Source organism: Indicator indicator, chromosome 16 (assembly GCF_027791375.1).
Source record: "Indicator indicator isolate 239-I01 chromosome 16, UM_Iind_1.1, whole genome shotgun sequence".
NCBI lineage: Eukaryota > Metazoa > Chordata > Aves > Piciformes > Indicatoridae > Indicator > Indicator indicator.
This window is the reverse complement of record NC_072025.1, coordinates 19088922-19111044: the sequence shown is the minus strand read 5'-3', so window position 1 is coordinate 19111044 and position 22123 is coordinate 19088922. Positions and strand designations below refer to the sequence as shown.

The 22123-nt window shown below is 47.3% G+C and overlaps 1 protein-coding gene across 5 annotated transcripts in view; it reads right to left on the bottom strand.

Annotated features, from left to right (window-relative positions):
- Positions 1 to 22123, bottom strand: part of NTRK3 (neurotrophic receptor tyrosine kinase 3) — a 250744-nt gene that overhangs the window by 62195 nt on the left and 166426 nt on the right. The window contains exon 13 of one of the 5 annotated variants that reach the window (XM_054388352.1): positions 12437 to 12555. The exons of the other annotated variants lie outside the window; for them this stretch is intronic. Coding sequence (XP_054244327.1) covers positions 12437 to 12555 — 119 coding nt within the window. Of the gene's footprint in view, positions 1 to 12436; positions 12556 to 22123 lie in introns of those variants that run through there. 5 annotated transcript variants of the gene reach the window in all.

The window sequence follows — 22123 nt, the reverse complement described above, 5'->3', positions numbered from 1 at the left end:
TGCCTATCCAGCACCCAGCTTAACGCTCCCCAGCACCTCGCCACGCTTCCAGAGAGCAGGCAGGGAAGCTCCCTCCAACACTGCCTCCACCCAAGCCCACCACAGGCACTTGCAGCTCTGCAGCTGTTCCTAGATCCCAACTGGATTCTTCTTTTCATCTTTGTTCTGCCTCCTATTCTAGTGCTGAACCCCAGGCCTGCTGCCTTGGAGCTTCCTCCAAACGCTGCACTCATCCATTTTTAAAGGTGACCTTCCAGCTTTAAAGGAAGTTAGCAAGCCTCACTGTCTTCATTTGCCCTCTCCTTCTTTTCAACCTGCTCTTCATTATGAATTCAAGAGGGGCCTGAAAGGTTTCTCCATTAAAAAATAAAATCTTCAGGAACAGCACATGCTTCCAAATCATTTCTCACCCAGTTTTAGCAGCAGCCTTCTTGGGCATCACATCAGAGCTGCCAGCTCTGATGGTAAAACCTGCTTGGGTGCTTAGCCTCCTACTATCCCCACCCCACAGCTGGCCACCCCTTTCCTTGTGCTGTTTAGCACAAGTATCACAGAATCACAGAATGGTAGGGGTTGGAAGGGACCTCCAGAGATACAAAGTAGGATCACTCAGGGCAGGTCACACAGAAACACATCCAGGTTGGTTTTGAAAGTCTCCAGAGAAGGAGACTCCACAACCTCTCTGGGCAGCCTGCTCCAGGGCTCCACCACCCCCACAGTAAAGAAGTGTCTCCTCATGTTAAGGTGCAGCCTCCTGTGTTCTAGATACATCCATTATTCCCTGTCTTGTTACCAGGTGCCTCTGAAAAGAGCCTGGCCCCTTCCTCTTGACACCCACCCCTCAGATATTTATAGACATTGATCAGATCCCCTCTCAGCTTTCTCTCTTCCAGACTAACCAGTTCCAGGTCTCTCAGTCTTTCTTCATAGCAGAGATGCTCAAGTCCCTTCATCATCCCTGCAGCAATTTGCTGGACCCTCCCCAGCAGCTCCCTGTCTTTCCTGAATCGGGGAGCCCAAGTAGCACTCCAAAAGCTTCTTGATAATAAATAACCACAGAGAAAGCAGGGGTGGGAGTGGGATTATTTTTACCTTGGATCATTACTAAACACCCAGGGTTAAACTGAGTCCTCATGAGCTCTTGAGCAGGCACAAATGAAGAGCAGCAACTAAATGAAGTTCTCTTTATCTCACCTTATTGCCAGTGCTGCATCATATAAGCCCTGGGGCCAGATAGCAATGGAGAGAGAAGGTGTCTCCTGCCCTCAGCAATAATATTACTCTTGCCAATGAATTGGTCACAGTAATTAAAAAGGCAATAACAAAGCAACAGGACGGTTTCCTGCTGGGGTGGTACAATGCTTTACCATTTAATCAGGACAAGCAGAACCTGATTTTTTTTTTGCAGCGTTACAACTGAGATAAGAAAGAAAACTCTGATCTTAGAAAATGAAAGGTCAACGTCAAGCCCTTCTCTTAGATTACAGGAAAAAAACCCACCCAACAAACAAACAAACCAACCCACAACAAACCACCTCCAAAAGTCCCCCCACCTCCCCAAATCTGCAACTAACCAACCAGCCAATCAGTCTCTCTTCTACCCTTTTCACTTTTCTGGATGTGAGTTTTGGTGCTATTCAGACAGCCTGTGTTGATTATTTCTTTTTACCAAGAGGTCACAGAATGGCTCAGGTTGGAAGGGAGCTCAGAGATCATCTACTTCAACCTCCCCACCATGGACAAGGACACCTCTCAACTAGACTCAGCTGCTCAAGGCCTCATCCAACCTGGCCTTCAACACCTCCAGGAAGGAGGTAACCACAGCCTCCTTGGCAGCCTGTTCCAGAGTCTCACCACCTTCATACTGCAGAACTTCTTCCTCAGATCCAGTCTAACCCTGTTCTCTCTCATACTCAAACCACTCCTCCCTGTCCTGTCTCTAGACACCTTCATGAAAAATCCCTCTGCAGCCTTCCTGGAGGATTCTTTCGTGTATTGGAAGGCAGCTCTGAGGTGCTCCCAGAGTCTTCTCTTCTCCAGATTGAACATCCCCATCTCCCTCAGCCTGTCCTCAGAGCAGAGGTGCTCCAGCCCTTGGACACCACAAGCCAGCACCATGCAGCCATGCTCTGAATTTAGTCACCCATCCAAGCAATCACAGACATTTCCTGTGCTGTGAATATCTGGGTGCCACGGATGAGACTGGCACCCACAAAATCATTTCACACTGACCACCAAGTGGCCACAAACGAGCAGGAGCCCTTATTCACCTCTGGCTTGTGCCACATCAAGCCTGGAAGTGCCTGGCTCAGTCAGAAAGCAACCAGCCCCTCCTTCCAAGCCATTCAGCAGTACTTCTCCTGCCACTGTTTGCCAGACCCAGAGCATAGGCAGGACTCTTTTACCCTCTCCCCCAGCCAACATGTCCATGCTTTTGCCAGCAGCCCCACTGCACTCTCACATGCTCACCAGGACTTGCTCCTTCGAAAGACAGCCATCAAGCTGCACAAGGGAAGCACTTGATTGGGTTCTTGCTACAATTATCTGCGGGAAGTAGGAGACTGCTTCAGATTTTTTAGAGAAAAGAGGGCTTCCCAAAGCAAAGGAAGGACTGCAAGAAGGTGCTCCCAGGTCAAGATTTAGTACAATAAATAATGGAAGATTCCTTCCCTCATACCTTCAGCCTTTCCTTAGCTCTGCTGCTCAGTTTCATCTTTGGGATATGAATGATTCACAGAGCCTTAAAAAATATATCACCTGTATCTCCTAGAACAAAGAAACTTTATTCAGGGGAGTTGTGAGAGAGCAGCATGTGCAGTGCCTGCACTTGGGCTAGGATGTCCCTTAGGAAAGGACCCATGTGGCTCCCCTTTTCTTTCCAAACCCAGAGGTTGTTCTGAGCTCAGTCTCTAGCACACAGGGATGTGATTGCTGCTGAGGGTCTTGAGAATGGCTTTCTTGAGTCACACTCAGGACCAGCTCAAAGCCAGGCCCTTCTCATCCATCCATGGCATCAGGAGTGTGCACACAGCACCATCGCACGGCGGGGAACAGGAATCATTTATGCAGGATTACAGATGGGGACTCTGCAGCAAAGACTTACCTCCATGTCACAGCCTAATGTACCATCCCAGCTGCCAGATCATTGCTTTGGGCAGCAGACCACATTTAATCATTGTTCTCTTCTCTTGGAAGTCCAGCACCACCTTTCCACCATCAATATTTGATGCTTACTGTGCATACAAACACAAACATGCACACAGCCTTGCACCACGATCAGCAAACATCTACTTACTGCTTCAGACAAGAACATCACTTCAGGCAGTTCCAAGGATGTTATGGCAGAGTAACCTTCTTTCCAGCTGAAGAGATGACCATCTTGTTGAGGAACCCAAGCATAAGCCTGAGTAAGATCTTGGGAAAGCTCCAAACCCATGAGGATCCATTGTGGCTCGGAAGGGCACAGGCAAGAGAAGGAGAGGTCTCAGACAGGGCAGGCCTGGCAGCAAAGTCCTCCATGGCTTGTGTCCAGTAAGCTATGGGATGCCTCCCCTCCCTCTACTGGCAGGCCAAAAGCCCAGGTAGCTGTCAAACCTGAGCTACACAGTGATACAAACTAATGGCACAGACATGCCCCAGAAGCCTGAACCAGCCCTTCAAGGGATGATCCAAACATATTCCCATGCAGTCCATTAGTTTTCAGTGGTCTTTTCAGAGGCAGGCTTCAGTCTGTGGTGTATCTACAGCTCATCATCACCACATTTCCTTGTTCTTTGCAGTCTTAGAGACCTTCTTCCTTAGAAGAGACATTGGTGATACTTACTCATTTGAGTATACCTGATGATATGCTCAGGAGTCTTCTCTGTTTCCTAAAGGTGATTCTGTTTTGTTTTGATGAGGGAGATTCTTCCTTCCTTGTAAGACTGTTATTGAGATCAACCTACCCCCATTTTCTTTGAGCCTTAGGCCAGCTCCTCAGAACCCAGGGAAGGAAATTTGGCATGAGATTAGATGCTTCATGCATTGCAGTCATGCAGAGGAGCTTAAGGACCTAAACAGAACAGTACCCAGTTCCCAGGAGTCCCCTTTGAGATGTTCAGCATTATACCAAACTTTCAGCCTAGACACAAGGCAGGATTTTCATCCAGGATGCACTGCCAGGGATTTTCCTGCTTTCTTTTGAAGCTGTGGCTATACAGACCTTCTGTTAGGGTCCAGTGGCAAGCATTTCATGTGGCTGTGGAAGAGGTGATCCATCTGTAACACACTCTGCTGGCACCAGGCAGAAGGTTAAGGCACACTGGAGGCTTTTTAGCTTATTGATGATGAAAATGAGAGGCTGGAACCATCACCAAGTAGCCACCCTTGCAGTTCTGTGCTCCTCAGCTTTCCAAAGGACTGGAGGGCCATGCTGAAAACAGCTCTGCCATACCTGCTGGCACCCTAGCTGCATCCTCCAGCCACCAGCCCTGACCTGGCAGTCTAACAGGAGTGGCAGTGAGGGCTAAGCCCAGACTGCAGCAGCATTTAGATCTTCTGGTTTTCCACCTTCATGCAGTGCCAGATCTGCAACATTTCCACCAGAGGAGTCCCTGCTAGTTCCTGAGCATTGACTGACAGTTTCTTACTGATACCATCTAATGCAGTCAGTTATTCTTCATGCATTTGGAGCAGATCTATCAAAATAATTCCTGCTAGAAGTCTGAATTTATCATAATACACACAACAGCTCCCTGGAAAGAGAAAAATGGCACTTACCTGTCTTTAAGGGAGTCCCTTCTCTGTTGTGTGCAATGTCTCTGCATGGTGAGATGTGAAGGGTTTGGGGGATGTGCACCCCTGGAGCTGTTCTAGTAGCACTGAGAGTATGATGGAGCTTAAACACTCTAAAACCTGCAAGCCTCACTGGTACCATTCAATGAACCAAACCAAATGAACACAAACCAAACCTGCCATCACCTTCAGCAGTCTACAGGGGACTGGACCAAGAGAGTGACTGTGCCAGCTGCTCCTATTTGTCCCTCAGACGTTGCATGGCACTGATGCAGCAGAAGTGCAATGCTCTATGGATCCAGAGCACCTTTAAAGTTACCAGGCAACAAAGCCTCCTCAGGAATTTTGAGCAGAGGTACAACTCTTCAGCCTGGTAAGGGCAAGCTCACACCAGTGGTGTTTGAAACATGCAGACTGCATTACCATGATGCCACCTCACATCCCTGTCACTGGCACCAGGACTGAACCTCAGCAGGACCAGCTCCTGCACACAGGCAGAGCACCAACCTGAAAGGCCATGAGCTCCCTCTCTTTTGGGTCAGCTGCTACAATACTCCACTGCCTCACCAATCTAACCCCCAGACTGCAAACACTCTTCCCTCCCTCTCCCAATTATCTTAATAAGCAGGCTGGACACATCTCTGAGTCACTTAAGATAATGATGACTCAGGCATGGTTAGCTTATTCAGATATCCTGGCAGATTAGTGAGCCTAATGCAGTGCCAGCCTGGCTCTTTCTGACTTCTTCTGAAGGAGGCTGACCCCCAGCAGCAGCTGCACTGCCATCAGTGGATGGAGATCCACATACAGGTCAGACACAGGCTGCTCCCAAAATTCAGGCTGGAGCCATGAAGGCTGCTTGCTCTGAAACAAGCTCTTAACTACTGCAAAGGCCTAGGGAACAACAGTTTTTCATGCCTGCAGACAGAGCTGGTGGAGTGGTACCAATCCCAAGAAAGAGAAACATGGGGTTAAGGCCAACCCCAAACACCAGATGACCAAAGAGCATCTCTCCATACTACATTTCTGGCTGAAACATTCCCTCACCCAACATGAGAGCAAAAGCAGCACCAGTCAGCCAGTCACACAACATGAACGTTTGAAGCAAACCCTCAGAGGAAAAAAAGGGGGGAAAAAAAAGGCCAAATAGTCTGAAATCATAGGCAAACCCTTACAACAAGTCACTCCATCTGCAGGAACCGGGCACAGGTCACAAATGACTCACTAAGAGCAGAGCAAATCATTTAACCAGCACTTGGAACCAGTCCCTCTGCAGTGCAGAGAACAATCCAAATGTATTCCTGCTGATTAGTCAGCAGTTACACTCCCCAAGACAAAAATGAATAGCAAAGTTCAAACCCAGTTGTCTGGTGCTTGCATTCTGCTTTACTGCTGGACAGACCATCATCTTCTTTTAGCAAAGCAATCATCCAGGGCTGGAAGTGTGGGTTGGGATTGATTATGGCTCTTAACTTGACAGACTCCAAGCCTGAGGTCCACCTCAAAGCTCTGCCTGGCAAAAGTTCAGTTACCACTCACTGGAATTTCTCTACTGATTTCAGCAAGAACAGGCAATTATCACTTCTCTGGAAACCAGGTACCAAATCCCAGTAAGGAAGACAGACAAACAACCCCCAAAACTTCAGCAGTGCATCCAAGAAGGGGAAATCCGAAACTGAAGAATGATGTCAGGAACTGACACAGCCAAACTGTTCCCAGTAGAAGCAGAAAGGCATCAAAACTGCACCCCTCAGCCCTCTCTGTTCTCCCCACATGGCAGTTCACAAGAAACACAATGGAAGCCACACCGCACAAATGGAGCTCTTTTTACCATTGGGTTTCCTAAGTTGTTTTTTAGGGGTCAAGGTAAAGGAGGATCTCTGTGAATCCCCACAGGGTAGGATGTCCTACAGCCTGCAGTGCACCCCTGCGGCACAAGAAGCTCAGGCCACTGAAGATGTGGGGCCTATGGCTGATGCTCTGTGGTGTTCTCAGCCCACATGATGGCACCACCAGGGAGCCACGAGGGGTGTGGAGGGGAGACATCAGAGAAACCACAAAATATCAGCAGAGGCAAAGCAAAATGCACCAGAAGAGCAGAGGAAGGTCTGGGCATCACTTCACCAAGTGAAGCACCTTCCCCAGCTGTGTGTGTGTGCTGCTCTCCTGCCATACTCTTTCCCTTTCAAAGCAGCTTTGTATGCACTTTCCCCCAGCTTGTTACACTCTTCTGCCAGTTGATGATGGTCTGCAGGCAGTGCTAAGCACACAGTTAATAAGGACTCTTGGACTCATTGCATGAACCACACCACAAGCACTTGAAAATGTTAAGCAAAAATGAAGTCACCCAGCATTGATTTCTTGCATGCTCTCTTCCCACTGCTCCTGCAGGCCTGTGGGGTTTAGCTGTGCTGTGTCTTTATCCCCTGCTAACGTCAGGGCTTAACCTGGAGGATCCGCAGCTTGTTCTGGGGACAAATCAGAGCAGGGTGGCGATGCCACTCTGCTGTGATTTGACCCCAGAACAAGCTGCTGCAAGAGGAACCTTCCTCTGATTGTCCACTTCTGCCTCTGCCTCCCTGGACAGCAGGGCACAGACACATGCCAAAAAGGCCAAAGACCTGGTGGCAGGGAAAACTAACCCCTTCCAAAAGAAGTTCCAGCCTCCTGGGAAAGAAGGGCTGGCCCCTTGCATGCACCTCTAAATGAACAACAGAGCAGCAAAGTCCAAGACTCAGCTGATGCAACTTGGACAACCACCTATAGAGGCCCAATGTTCTCCAGACATGATCTACAAGAGCATCACACATCAAACACTTGCCTGCAGCAAGTCTAATCCCAAGGTCCCTCTGGGCCATGCATTGCTTCCATTATGCAGAGAGTTACTGTGCCAGAATCATAACATGTCTGTTACATTCAGAAGAGAAGAGAAGAGAAGAGAAGAGAAGAGAAGAGAAGAGAAGAGAAGAGAAGAGAAGAGAAGAGAAGAGAAGAGAAGAGAAGAGAAGAGAAGAGAAGAGAAGAGAAGAGAAGAGAAGAGAAGAGAATGTAACTGCATCTTTTTAGAGTCAAAACTCAAGGAAATAAAGCTTTGTTTCTCTTGTCCATGTACAGTAGGTAGGGTTAAGATTTTCAGGAGGAGCTGCTCTGTACCACTGCCTGCACCCTACCAAACCAGTACCCCAGGCTCCTTCAGTAGCATGAGGAGGGAGAGCAGGACAACAGCATCAACTCATGGTCCACCTGTCTGGAAAAGCACAGAGCTTTCATGTGGGTACAGCAGGCAACAGAGGCAACCAAGAAGCAAGCACAAAGAGAAACAAGTGCCCAACCCCTCTGCAATGCATGTCAGAGCCCACAGGCAGAGTTCAGCCAGCTCCTTGTGAACTGGCAGCACCAAAACCATTGTGGGGACTCGCAGGCAAGGAATCAGTTTCCATAAATACAAAGCAAAGTGAACTGAGGATGACCACACCAGCAGCCTTAAGTAACTGGCTAAATAAACCTTCTGTTTGCAGTATTTCTGGGCTGTGAAACCTGATGACAGACCCTGGAGCAGTGGGGAGAGAAATTCAGAGCTTCCATCACCCAGGTTTGTTTCCCACACCTCAGAAGGGAAAGGGAAATTGAGATGAAGTTCGTTGCAGCTCAGCTGCCCATCCTGTGTGTCAGGTTATGTTAGGAGACAACTCTTCATTTCAGGCATCACAGACACCCCTAGAAAGGTAAAGATCTCAGCCATCACCTAAGCCTGTGAAAAGCACAGCACCCCATCACCTGTAGAAGCACAGTCATTAGGAGGGAACAGTAGGCAGAAATTCATTCATGGCAACATTTGAAGCAGTTGCTTGAAAGCCATGCCAGAAGTTATAGGAAGAGAAGGATGCTGGCAAACATGTTTCTGTTTTGCTCACCAAAACTCTCACCAGGTTTGCTTAGAGAGTTCTAGCACCATCCACCAATAGCAGCTTAAACACATCCCCAGCCTCATGCTCACAGTCATCTGCAGGGTGGCACAGCAGCTTAAAGTCACATAAATGAAAGTCTCCTGGCAACAATACTAAGGCACAGCCACCAATACACAGCCTCACTCATGCTGAGACCCTCAGCCTGCAGAGTGGTTCCTCTCTCCTCCTGGAGCAATCAACTGTCCTCATGTGAAGTCCCAATGAGGAAATTGAGTGCAGCACTCATGTGTACCCCACTGCCTCCACATCAGACACATTTTTGCTAGCTTAATAGGAGGCTAATTGTCCCTGCTGAAGGGACAGCAGTCCAACACCCAACAGGAGAGCAATTTGCACAGCCAAGCAAGGAGACCTGCAGCAAAATCATGTCCTGAAACAAAAGCACTGAAGCTAGAACAATCGTTCAGTGTCAAGCTCCCTGACAGATAAGTCTCCTAATAAACCTCCTTCCACTAAGCACAGAAACTTGGCTGGACAAATCCTGACACCATCTTGTCTCTAAGAACATGACCATTTTGAGCTACAAAAAAACCCCAGCCAAACAACAGGTTGTCAACCAAGATCAGCAGCTAAGATCTCAGGCAAGAAAACACCTTGGTGCCTGCTGAGAGTGATAGAAGCAAGAGCTACACCTGAGCAAGGTTTCACATCACTCCTGTGGGTCCCACCCTCAGCACCACCCTCAGAAGAAGCCAAACCCCCCATCCACGGATGACCTTGTGAAGAAGTAGACTATAGGACGTCTCATTCTGAACTTCTCTTTATTTTTGTCTTCAAAGAAGAGGCCTGATGCAGCTGTTTCGTTAGAAAATAAAGTGTTTATTAAGAAACTAGACATTGAACACCCCTATAAGTCTCTGTGAAAAGGGACTGTCCCATTTCCCATTAGCACAGGATGAGAGTTATGGCAAGAGAAGAATGCTCAAGGGTGGAGGAGTCTCACTGACAGAAAAAAATGAGGTAATGATTTACAATAATTGAAAATAAAATAATTAAAGTTTTGTTTTGTTTAAGAAAAAATAAAACCCAAACAACAAAAAAAAGAAAAACACCCAACAACCCCATCCTTAAACTTGCTACTTAAAGCCACCAAATTGCAAAACAGCCAGGACTTGGCTTTCATTTTCAGCAGTGAGGAATCAGAATCCTTAACTGGTGTTAAACAAATGGAGACGTCCATCACAGTGGGGAGAACTGCTTTTAATTATGCTGTACACTCCAGAGGATTTCTTCTAAGCAGAGATGGACCTGAGCTGCAAAAAAATTCAACCTTTCCTCTGCTAGGGTGTTTGGATATAGGCTTCTGGTCCAGGCTCAGGGATGTATCTCTACGACTTGATACACACGGTTGAGAACAGAGTCCCCTGAACAGTGCTAGGGAGAGGAGACAGTTCAGATGGACAGGACACCCCCAGGTCAGGTGGGCGACTCCCAGGATATTGGGGGGGGGGGGGAGAGGATTCAGTTCAGACAAGCACCCAGTGATTCACATGCTTGGTGAAGCTCCTCCTCACTCTGTGAATCTGCAGAACTGAGGTGTCAGGAGCATGGCCGCAGGTCCTCTCTGGCAGTGCGCCTCTTGCATTTCCAGCTCCGATGCGGGCAGGAAACGTTGTTGGGAGTTTTGGTCATGGTTTCTGAAGCCATCCAACCTGAGCCAGGCCTCCTCATCCTAACACAGGTGCCCCCCTAAGGCATGTCCATTAACTTAAAGCAATCTGCTACCGTTTCTCCTGGATTCTTCTATTGCACTTGACCTCTTTTACAAGAATGAACCAGGAGAAGAAGCGAGAGAATGGAATATTCCCAGGGACGTCTCTATGGGCAAGCTGATTACAAAACCTCCTGGCAATCTCCAGGCTGGTTCATGCAGGTCACCTGTAAAGGCAGGATGAAGCAGAACATCCCATTCTGAAGCTTCTGCCCAGCTCTGGTGGAGAGGGACCGTGATTCTTTCCAGTGGCAGTGACCCTTCAGGGCTGGTGACTTAGAGACATCCCTGACGTGATAAAGTCATCCGGGGCCACCAAGAAGGCAAGCAAAGCTGAGTGGCTGGTGAGCAAGCTCCTGGTTCAATACTCCTTTCTGAAAAGGATCTGGCCAGACCTGAAGCTTTTGGAAGGTTCTTCTGTTTTTCTCTCCTCTAGAGAAAATCTGCCTTGCTTATAGGTTATCAGTGACACGTACAAACAAATCTGTATTTCCCGTACACGTGACACCCAGAGAGTTCCAAGGAAAGCCTTGCAAGTTGCTTGCAAGGGCAGCTGGCTTCTCTTGAGGACAGGATCAAAGGGTTTACTTTTCCATCTGAGAGGCTTTGGATGAAGTAAGACAAAAGTGGGGTGGGAGATGGGGAGCAAATACAAATATCGGCCGGAGAACAGGATCGATATTCCTGTTTATGCCAGAGAAGAAGCAACAGAATACTTATATTTTTTAAACTCCCCTTCAGTCAGTCAGCCTCAAGCTGATGGCTCTGGGTATGTGACTGGGTTACAATCAATCTCTACTTGGGTAGAAATGTAAGGGAGAGCTAAAGGGGCTGGAAAAGGCCCAGCAACCAGGACCTGTGTGCATCTGATACCTTTTTCCACTTTGCTTCCTGCCCTAGTCCTGGCAAGGACACAGACTCTCCTGCGCTACGGATTCTCCATCCACGCAGGAAGTCCAGGCAACTCCTCAGATAAAGCTCATCATTCAAGCAGCAGGGAGAGACCAGAGTACAACAACGATACAGTCAGATCCAACGAGCCTCTCTAACACACACAGATAGACAGACAGACAAACAGAAGAAAGAAAAAAAAAAGAAAAGAAAAAAAAATGCCTCCTAGAATATGTGCACTTCACAGACAACCACTTTCTCTTCCTGTCAGAGAAGTAAGATTCTCTTGTGTGTGTTTGTTTGCTTTGTTCGTTCCTCTTTTCCGTTACTCCTTCCGACATTATTTTCTGCTCAAGGACTGGGAGCAGGGCTGCCTTGGGTCTTACCAAAAAAAAGTCTTCCTTCTGCTTTAGGTTTCTTCCAGGCTCCCCCACCTCGGCTGGCTCTGGGAGACCTCCCACGGGCGGTGGCCCCGTGAGGGAGGCGCCGGCGGCGTTCGCTGGGTGTCGCGAAGACAACAAAAAGCTTACAAGGTAAAACTCCAAGCGGGGAGGACATGACTAAAAGATGTCAGCTTGGTTGGCTTGGTTGGTTTTGTTTTGTTTGTTGGTTGGTTTTGTGTTTTATTTTAAAGCAAAAAAAAACAAAAAAAAAAAAAAAACCAAAATAAAAAGCAAAAAAGGACAATGATTTACTGTGTCATTAGGATGACTCCTTTTCGATCGGGTTTTTAATTCTCTTTATTTGCTCTCATTGCTGCTGTTGTGCCTTGCAGGAATATTTAATGAACACAGCGACCATTGGAGGGCAAAAAAGGGAAAAAAAGGAAAAAAAGAAAGAAAAAAAAATAACAACCCTGGTATCTGGTGACAGGAAAAAAAGAACCCCACAGTTTCAGTTGGCTTTAACCGCCAGGGCTGCAGAGTCCTATTAGGAGGAGACCTCAATCCATACAGACCACGCTTACTGCTTCCCACCACTTTGAGGGCACAGCCTATAAACTTGACATCAGAACAGGGACTTTTAAGGAGTTTTTGTTTGTTTGTTTGTTTTTGTGTTTTTTGTTTGTTTGTTTTTTGTTTTTTTGTTTGTTTTAAAAGCCATGACGTCCTTTGCTGAAATAAACACTGACATCCTCAACATAAATGCCTTGGTTAAGAGGTTTGGAATGTCCAGGGAGGCTTATTGGATTCAACATAATTTCTCTGAAACCTAAAGGGGAAAAAAAAACAGAAAAAAGAAAAAAGCAAAATAAAGTAAACGAAAAACCAAAAAAAGAGCAAAACTAGAGAAAAAAAAAGAGAGAGATATCGACACACATGTAATTATTAAAAAAGAACCAAATGAATAACCAGCAAATGGCTGCTGTCAAATTAAAGCCAAAACACCTTCTCTGGGCAGGGCTAACCTCACCCTGGCTTTGCATAAGGAACAGGCAATGGCTTCGTGTGGTGTGTGCAGGCACAAGTGCTCTGAGGACAAGGGGCATGCAAGCTGTCTGGACAGAGAAGAGGGAACAAGGCTTTTCTAGAAGTTCCCAGCAATCAGGAGTGGAAAAGCCCCTAATTCCTACCTACTCCCTGTTTCCCCTAGGCAGGGAGTGGGAAAACAGAATCCTTCCTATAGCTGCTTTGCTCTCCTGATTTATTTAAGCTTGACATCTCTCATGATTTATTTTATGGCTTAACACTTCTCAAGCTGAAGAGCATCACTGCAAGGCTGCAGAGACCTGACCCTCATAACCCTGTAGACTTCTCAGCCTCAGCTGCACTGGAAGCTGTGTTTTGGAGGCATCTCCTCACAGAACCCCACCTCTCTAAAAATGGGTTAGGATTTGCCAAAAGTACTGGCCAGATGAAAAGGAAAAAAGAATGGAGCAGAGACCATAGGGATGCTCCTTCCTTCAGACCCAAGACATTCAAAACCTGCCTGGATGTGTTCTTGTGTGACCTGTTCTAGGTGGTCCTGCTCAAGCAGGGGAGGTTGGACTTGATGATCTCTGGAGATCCCTTTCTACCCCTAACATTCTGTGATTCTATGAAATTCAGCATTTTCAAGGGCTGTATTAATCATAATGCTCCTGCCTTGGGAAGCCCCAGCCAGGGAAACCAAGTATTAGCATGTTTCTAACACAGAAATTAGTAGATGTTAATTACTATTAAAGATGAAATGAAATGCAAATATTCAGGATTTGCCAGAGAATAGTTCTCTGGTCTTGAGGAAGCAAACTTCTTGTGGAGCACTGGATGTGAGCTGCAGAAGGGAAGCCTTCTGCTGGGACGTCCAGTCCCACAGTCTGCTCCTCAAGGTCTGACTGAAGGAGGACACATCCTGATATTTAGGTTCTATTTCCCTTCTTCTTGACTTGAACTCCTGTTTTCTAGCATCTTTTGTGCTAAATCCTGCAAGCTGTTGCAGAAAAGCCCCTGGCATTTGTCTTCAGGTGTCAGCTCATGGTTTTTTACAATACTTTCTCAGACAACCATTTGTAACAGTATTGCTGAAGCTGACTGCAAAGAGGCATAGCAGGAACTGGGCACATGCCACTGAAGGTAGCTGCTAAGACTGCAGTGGAGTTGGTCTTAGCTCAGATAAAGTATGTGAACTCAAGAAGTTTCTGTGCCAGCTCATCAATATCTGATCTACCAGGTCACAAGGACAAAGATACACATGGCAGGATCCTAGGGATTGCTCTGATCTCCCACAGCTTCTGATAGGCCCAAAGGGTTTTTCCAAGAAATTACTGGGATGTCTTGGCTCCACAATTGCTCCAAGGTCTGAAAAAATGCTCCTGCTCCTCATGCAGTCACAGGCTCCTCAACAAATTAGGTAAGTTAGCCCAAGTCCAGCACCACTTAGAGCAGCATAGAGCAGCTTGGATGCCTTTGTGAATTGATCTCAGTAGAGAAAGTGCTTTCCACTAGGAACAGAAAGTTTCTTGCATTGAATTTACACCAACCAGAAGGTGTTTTTTTCCCCCCCTATTTTTTCTTTCTATTTTACCTTTTATCTCTATTTATATCTCCTCCCTGCACTACCTTGTTCCATCTGCTCATCAAACGTGTGCCTCCTGATGAACCTGAGAATGCAGACAAAAGCTGTTTGTTTGGTTTGGAACTGTTTAAACTTGGGGGGGGGAAGGGAAGCTATCTGTTATTCTCTGTGGCCCCTGAAGGGCTGATCCACATGGGAGAGTAAGCCAGGCTCAAGCTTCAGTATATGGGTCATAAACAACATTCACAGGCAAATTCTAACTGTTGAAATGTCATTAGTAGTGAGAAAGAGCCTGGCTCAACTCTCAGAGCCAAAGCAGAGCTTAAAGTGCTGATGCTCAGAAATATGGATGCAGACTAAGTCCATTTCTTATCAGAGCCACTGGGAGACAAATAAATGTGGCATCCCTGAACGTCACTGTTTACCATGGTTTGTTTTCCATAATATAAATACATTTTATGGCCACCAAAGGATAGCTGGGAAAGTCTATACTCAACTATACCAAATATCTCCAAGGAACACTCCTCTTTGCTTTGTTTTCTTTGTGTTTCTGAGCTCTGCTAAATTAAGGCAATTCCACTTCTGCCAGACCACATCCAACAGGCCTAAAAACCCCCTGGTGACACAGAGCCTCAGCAAAGGGACACGTGAAAGACCAGCAAGACTGGAGGCAGGGGATGCCAAGGGCTTTGCTCTTTGTTGTCAGCACTGTGCTGTGAATCCCACCTGCAGGGATCTCCAGTGAGAGCAGGGTCTTTGCAGAATGGGGCTGCAGCAGGGGTTAGCCCAGAAGTGACATGCAGTGGCCTCTGAGGGACGTGGCAGGAGGACAGGAGGTGGTTCTGAAGCTGAGGGGCTGAGCACATACCGCTGGCTTGGGAAAGCAATGCAGCATCGGTCACTGGGGCCTCCTCTCCTCCTGAGTTATTAAAGTCCCCAGAGAATCTGCAAAAAACACATGCTTCTCTCCTGCCTGCTTTTCTCTGTCTCTCCTCACTGCTGTCCCCTGTGTTGCACTGCTACCTTCAACCCCCTCCTCTTGTATGGAGCAGAAACCAACAAGGCTTTCGCTAGGTTTACATCTCTGCTGTCAGATGTGAGATGGATGATGTGCACTGGGATGGCCAGGGTTCAGATGGGTGAATCTCCACGGGGTCAGAGTTCTACTGCTGCTGTGACAAATGTCATCCTTCTACCACCTGAAAAACTGGCTTGGAAGTATCTTTAAAAGAGTGTGGGGATTTGGTTTGCTTTTGGTTGTTTCTGGGTTTGGGGCTTTTTTTTTTTTTGTTTAGTTGTTTGGGGTTTTGGGTTGGTTTTTGTTTTTTTTTTTTTTGGTTGGGTTTGGGTTGGCTTTGGGTGTTTTGGGTTTTTTGGGATTTTTTTGGTTGGTTGATTTTTGTCTCTTGAGGGGGAAAAAAAAGAAAAGTAGAAGAGCAAAAGGGAAAAAAGAAAAATGAATTAGGGAAATTTTAAATGCAATCCTATTTGTGGAGTTCTGCATTTGTCAGCCCTAGATGGAAAATGAGAGGGAAAATGCTGGCATTGATATTGGTTGTAAATTTGGAGCAAAACTCCAACAGATAAGCCTGAAAATAATAAATAGGTGAAAAAAAAAAAAAAACAAAACACCCAACCCACCCTGTAGATTCAAATCAAAAGCATATCTAGAAGACCTACACAATTGGGAAGGGTCTGACAGACTAAACTGTGTGCCTCTCCCTCACTTTTTTAAATGAAAATATGACACTGCCTCTACTAAGAGCCATGATATGGTAGAGGAATAAATGTATGGAGAGTGTGGGAGAATAGGGAAGGAGGAATGAGCTCAGATTCACTGTGCAGCTCTAAAAGCTTGAGATGGATGGGGCAGGTGGGGCATTTCTCTAAGCAGGCTGTAAGGATGTGCCAACGAAAGGACAAGAGAATTGAGGGCAACCAAACCATGCAATCAGTTTTTGTCCTCAACCCTGGCCATCCACTTAGTCCTCCAGAGCTGTCTTGCACTCTCCAGCACCCTAGCTAGTGGGTCTCAGCTACTCTGCCCCCTGCACATACCCAATCCAGCCTACAGACCTCTGACAAACCCCATTCCTCCCCTAATTGAGAGCAAGACTAAGGAGCCAAACCAGATCATTTCACCTTGCCTTCTAGTAAAATTGCAGCTATTCCTACATCCCATGCTTCCAGGGCTTTTGACATCTAAGGCTGTTCCAGGTCACCTGAGAAGAGCAGCAGGGAGTGTGACACAGGAAAATGATGCACAACTCCTCATGGCAGACCCATCTGCCACAGCAGGAGAGGTGCAGAACAGTTTTGAAACCCAGGGGTGGAAACTGCTTCTAAACCAGCAGCATAAATAGCTGTGGGAAAGGAGGAGAAAAGCCCCAGGATGCCTGCTAACACCTGGCCAAAATGGGTTAAACAAAAAGAGCAATTGAAGGGGCAATGAGCTGGCCAAACATAACACTGCTATCCACACAGCCCACATTAGGCTCTGATCACTCTGTTGGGTTACAGCTGAATTTATGATGGAAAGGAAAAGCAACAGAAGACTCCAACAACAGCGTGCATTTTATCTTTCTCTGTGCACAGATATGAAGTATGAATAGCATCAAAGAAGGCATGAAAACCATCAAGCCTGGCTCACATCCAGAGTGAAGGAAACAGCCATCCATCTAGCCAAAGCCAGGAGTGATATGTCTACATCTGAGGGGAAAGCAACAGAGAAATCCAGGTTTCCTGTCACGGATGGGTTCATCTGCAGGGCCATGATACAAAACCCTCTGCTTTTTCTCCCCCTCCATCCACACAGCAGGGTGAGATGCAAGCCAGTCTGAGGCCTTGCTTGCCACAACAAGGCAGGTCACAGAAGCTCAGCAAAAGCACACAGAATCACAGAATCAGGTCAGAAGAGACCTCCAAGATCATCAAGTCCAACTGATCACCCAACCCTATCTAATCAACCAGACCATGGCACTGAGTGCTTCATCCAGTCTCATCTTAAACACCTCCAGGGATGTCAACACCACCACCTCCCTGGGCAGCACATTCCAATGGGCAATCTCTCTTTCTGTGAAGAACTTTCTCCTAATATCCAGCCTGTACCTCCCCTGGCACAACTTGAGACTGTGTCCTCTTGTTCTGCTGCTGGTTGCCTGGGAGAAGAGACCAACCCCCACCTGACCACAGCCTCCCTTCAGGTAGCTGTAGAGACCACAGGGTTTTCTGGTGGTCTTAGCTGCACACAAGCACATCATATCCAGCACCATCCAAGGTGAAGTCAGAACTAAGACCTCCTCTCATTCACACCAGCCCAACAGTGTTGACCACAATGGAGAGCCACAAGAAAATTCAGCCCACAGGTGAATGTCACACTGATACACAGACCTCAAGCAGAACTTCAAGTAGGTTAACAGCTCTTTTAAGATTCAGAAGGCCCTGGGAGCTGCAGAAATGCCTTATGACTCTTCATTTTCATGGCAACAGGGTCCTTATTCCTCTCCACAGCAGCTTCCCTTGTATCTCTATTCATTTTCCATGGTTTAACCTCAAGCCTAAGAATATCCCACCACAGTCAACAAGACTTGGTGTCACTGGAAACCTCTTAGGAATGTGCTAGAAGGAGCTTCAGCTCCGGTTTGTGGCATCTTCATCTTCTTCATGACCCAAAATCACGAGCAGGGGGTCTCAACACCACACATGTCATTGAGGGCAGGAAAAGAGGTGCTGAGGACAAGAGAAACAGCAAATGGGTCCAGAAGATCCCATTTCCACGTGCTTAATTGGAGCAGAGGAAGGGGTAGGAGAATATTTGCAGGCACTGAAGAGCTGAATGATGATCCTTGAAAAAAGGGCAAGGTTTGCAGCTTTTCAAGCAGTGAACTCTTTCAGACTGTGCAAGATTCATTAAACCTTTGGTCGGAGGAGTTCCAGCATCCTTTGCATTTCTCCTCTTGTCACCCTCAATGTGGGCCATGTCCACGTTAGCCAGGATCACAAGTTTGTTTTCTCTGGAACTCTTTTCATAGATGGAGTAGTTCCAAGATACTAAATGATGTAGCTTGATAGCTCAAGGAGGCAGAGCTCCAAGATTCCCCACCGATCCCCCTCAGGAAAAGTCTCAAAGTAGAAAAGCACTTACCAGGGTATACAATAAAAAAAAAAAATTAAAAAATATAGGGGGATAAAAAATTAGGAGCAAAGGCAAAATTAAAAGACTGTCTTCAAGTCTGAGATGCCCTGTGGTGGCAGTCAAAGCTACCCTCCCTCTCCAGAGGCCCAGCCGATGCTTCTCTCCAGGCTGCACAGAGGTGCAGCTATTTAAAGCCACTCTGAGGCCCTCTGCATGATGGAGAGCAGCCAGATCAGTTGGGCCTCATCGGTTTTGTTTTCCTTAGATTGAAGCCAGAGTATGTGGAATGAGTTGCAAGAGGAGCAGGGAAGGGGGAAGGACCAGGCATCCAGCAGCTTCGCCCACAACGGACAGAGCTCAGCCTCTGCCTCGTTGCAGTCGTTCTGGATCCGAGAGAAGGTAGCTGAGCAAAGAGGATGCTTGGGTTGTCTCTTGTGACACCCAGGGCCTTGCAAACCTCTTGGGGTTTAGAGATCAGCCTCGAGAACAAGCTGCAGGAAAGTGCTTCCAAAATGCCTGAGCATTTGCTGGTAGCTGATGTCCTTCTGTCTGCTTGCAGCACTGCATCCAGGAGCCTTCTCCTCTGCAGTTCTCACCACCCAGGAGGAGCAACCACTTCTCCCTGCCTCCACAAGTCCCTGCTTCTCACTGCTGTGCATTCTCTTTGCCTCTGCACTCCACAGAAAGCCCATGGGGCCCAGCATGAAAGTTCCCATCCCAGAAAGTGATACATCATTTTCACCACTTTGGCTTTCAAACGTATTCTTCTGTCAATTTTTCATTTATGGTGGTTTTTGTTGGGGGTTTTTGTTTGTTTGTTTGTTTGTTTTTTTTGTTTGTTTTTTGTTTTGTTTTGCTTTGTGGTTTTTTTTTTCCAAGTGCACCCTCAGAGTGCTGCCAAAGTAAAGCATGGTGCACAATGTTACAAGAGCTTCTCATTTCCACTTTGCCTCTCACACCTCCAGCACTCTTCCCCAGTTGCTTCAGGTAGCAATAGCTTCCCCTAAGCATTTTAAACAGTTGTTGAAACCACTGACTCCTCTGCCCAGAAATTGATATACATTGGGAAGGAATCTGTTTGGGCTCTTGTTTCTTAATTGCTGATTAATTCCAATTATGGTACAACAGATCCACGAGTACCACAGCTCGTCGCATCAAAGAGCAAACCAGCAAGGGAAGCCCCCGGTCAGAACTTGCAGCAGAGTGGTTGCAAACTTCTTTTCAGCCAGAGAGCACTTCACAAACATCAGTTATGCCTGGTTCCTTCCCCAGGGAGGCAGGAGCTGGTATAGTCATTACATAGATGGCATAATGGTAGCACAGAACAGGACCATGGTTTCTCCAAGGTTCCTGAAGGAACTGATACCAGTTGTAGGCAGTCAATATGGAATAACCCCAGCTTCCAGGCTCCCACCTTCTCCAAGAAACCTGGGGTCTAGAAGGGCACAGAAGTGCTTGGTAAAGCCAGATGGTCAGGATAGCATCTGGAGTAGACACCAAAGGAGATACACAGGGTGCTGCTGTCATCTGTATCTTGGACCTCCCCTGCCCAGGCAGTGCCAACGATGCTCTCCTGCTCTTCAGAAGGCTGGCAGAGGAGCTGATCAAGGTCCAGGATAAATCCTTGTTTGCTCAAGTCCCTTTACTCTGCCATCTGTTCCAGCAATACCTTATGTCATCTAGAAAGGCCAGAGCTGCCCTCCAGGAAGCCCAGGAGGGGTACAAGCCCGAGAGCCTGAAGTGTCAGCAGGAGCATCCTGTGGGGAAACGTGATTTCGTGGAGTTTACAAGCTGAGGATGGAAACTGAGGAGATCTCAGCAGGCAAGGAGGCACTGAGCACTACAGGGGAGTTGCAAATGGGAACAGGAAGAGCTGAGGGCAAAAAACACAGCGAGAGCAGCAGGGAGCCTGGAGGAATGAGGCTTTGTTGACTTTTTTAGGCTGTTTGGATGCTGCATTGTCTGGAATCATTGTCCTTCATCTGTGCCTCTCTAGTGCTCCTGCTCTGGTGATTGTTTTAGAAATGAAGGATGCCAGCCTGGCTCTTCTCTTGAAAACTGCCCCACTAGATGGTTCTCAGAACCTTCTGTTTGCCTTCTGCACCAAAATACATCAGAAGAACATCATTAATCTTGCCAAGGGAGAGTTCCTGCTTCCAGATTCTGTTTCAGGACCATGTTTTGGTACCTACCAGTGCATGGCAAGCTCTAAAACACACAACCCAGGGTGGGGTGTGCTTTACCCAGAGGAAGAGGGAACAGCAATCACCAGAACACAGGCTTGCACTAGGATCTTGATGCTCCTAGGGAACAGTTTGGATATTGCTCACCAAATGAGAGGCAGGAACTTGTGATGGCCTTCAATTAGTAGGAAGGGAGAAAGGGCTTTGCTGTCACAAAGCACGCATGGAACACAGAGAAGGTATGAAAAGCCTGGGAAGCCCCTTGTAGCCAGCAAAGCAGAGATGAAGTGAGTAGGAAGCCCTCCAAGCAGTGTATGGGGGGGTGCTGCTGGGCAAGGAGACCCTTACTCCTTCCCCACTTCGCAGAGAGGGGAAGATCTGACATATCACAGCAGAGCAGTAAATGAAGACCTAAACCCAAACTGTGTGGCTACTGTGAATTAGGAGTTTCCATTCAAAGGAAGGAAGGTGGAGGAAAAGCCTTTCCTACAATGTCTTTCCAGCAAGTAGCCTAGATGAGAATTTTCTCCTCTGGCAGTCAGCTCCACACTTAACAAACTACATGAATGACAGACCCTCCTCTGACCCAGTTTCACTCTGGGGCTGGAAATGAGTCTCCCTCTCTCCCTTCCCTCTCTCACACCAACTCACCTAAATGCACAAGGCATTTAAAGCACGTCAGCCCAATCTTATTTCACACCATGTAATTCTCTGCAAGCCTTTGTATCTGCCTTGCTTGTGTCATCACTGGCATGTGCTAAGCAAATATCAGCACAGATGAGGGACAAGGAAGGGACTGAGCTCCCCAACCTCTGTATAAGGAAGCACTGCAATGCCAAAACTCCCAAGAATGCTGGCTCTCAAAGCCCCATTTTCCTTCCACCAAAGGATTTTGTGCTTGAGAGAAAGGGAAACAACTTTATGTCAGAATTAAGTTCTTTCCTACTCTTCATTCCTGGAAGTATTCAAGGTGAGGCTTGATGGGGCTCTAGATGACCCAATCTAGCTAAGGATGTCCCTGAATACTGCAGGAAGGTTGGACTAGATGACCTTTAGAGGTCCCTTCCAACCCAGGTGATTCTGTGGTTCTATGATCCTAGAAGCCCTGTCTGACACCATAGCCAGGATATGTCCTCCTCTATGTTTGCTGCTCCTCAATGCAAGAGCTGCCACACTGGGGCAAAAGCATGCTGACACATTTCCACTTCTAATGGCACTTCCATATTGGCACAGGCAACTCAAAAGAGAACACAGCCCTGAGTTCAGCCTCAGTGCCAACCCAGCCCATGCACGGAGCAAACCGAGCGGAGCGCTGCCGAAGGTGCCGAAGCAGAAAGCAGGGAGAGGGAGCCATGCACACAACCTGCTGCATGTGGGACACGTGGGATGGCCTGTGGGGAAGCGTATGAGGGGAAGGCAGGGAGAGATGCTGCAGCAGAGAGCACGTGGCAGGGAGCAGAGGAGTGCC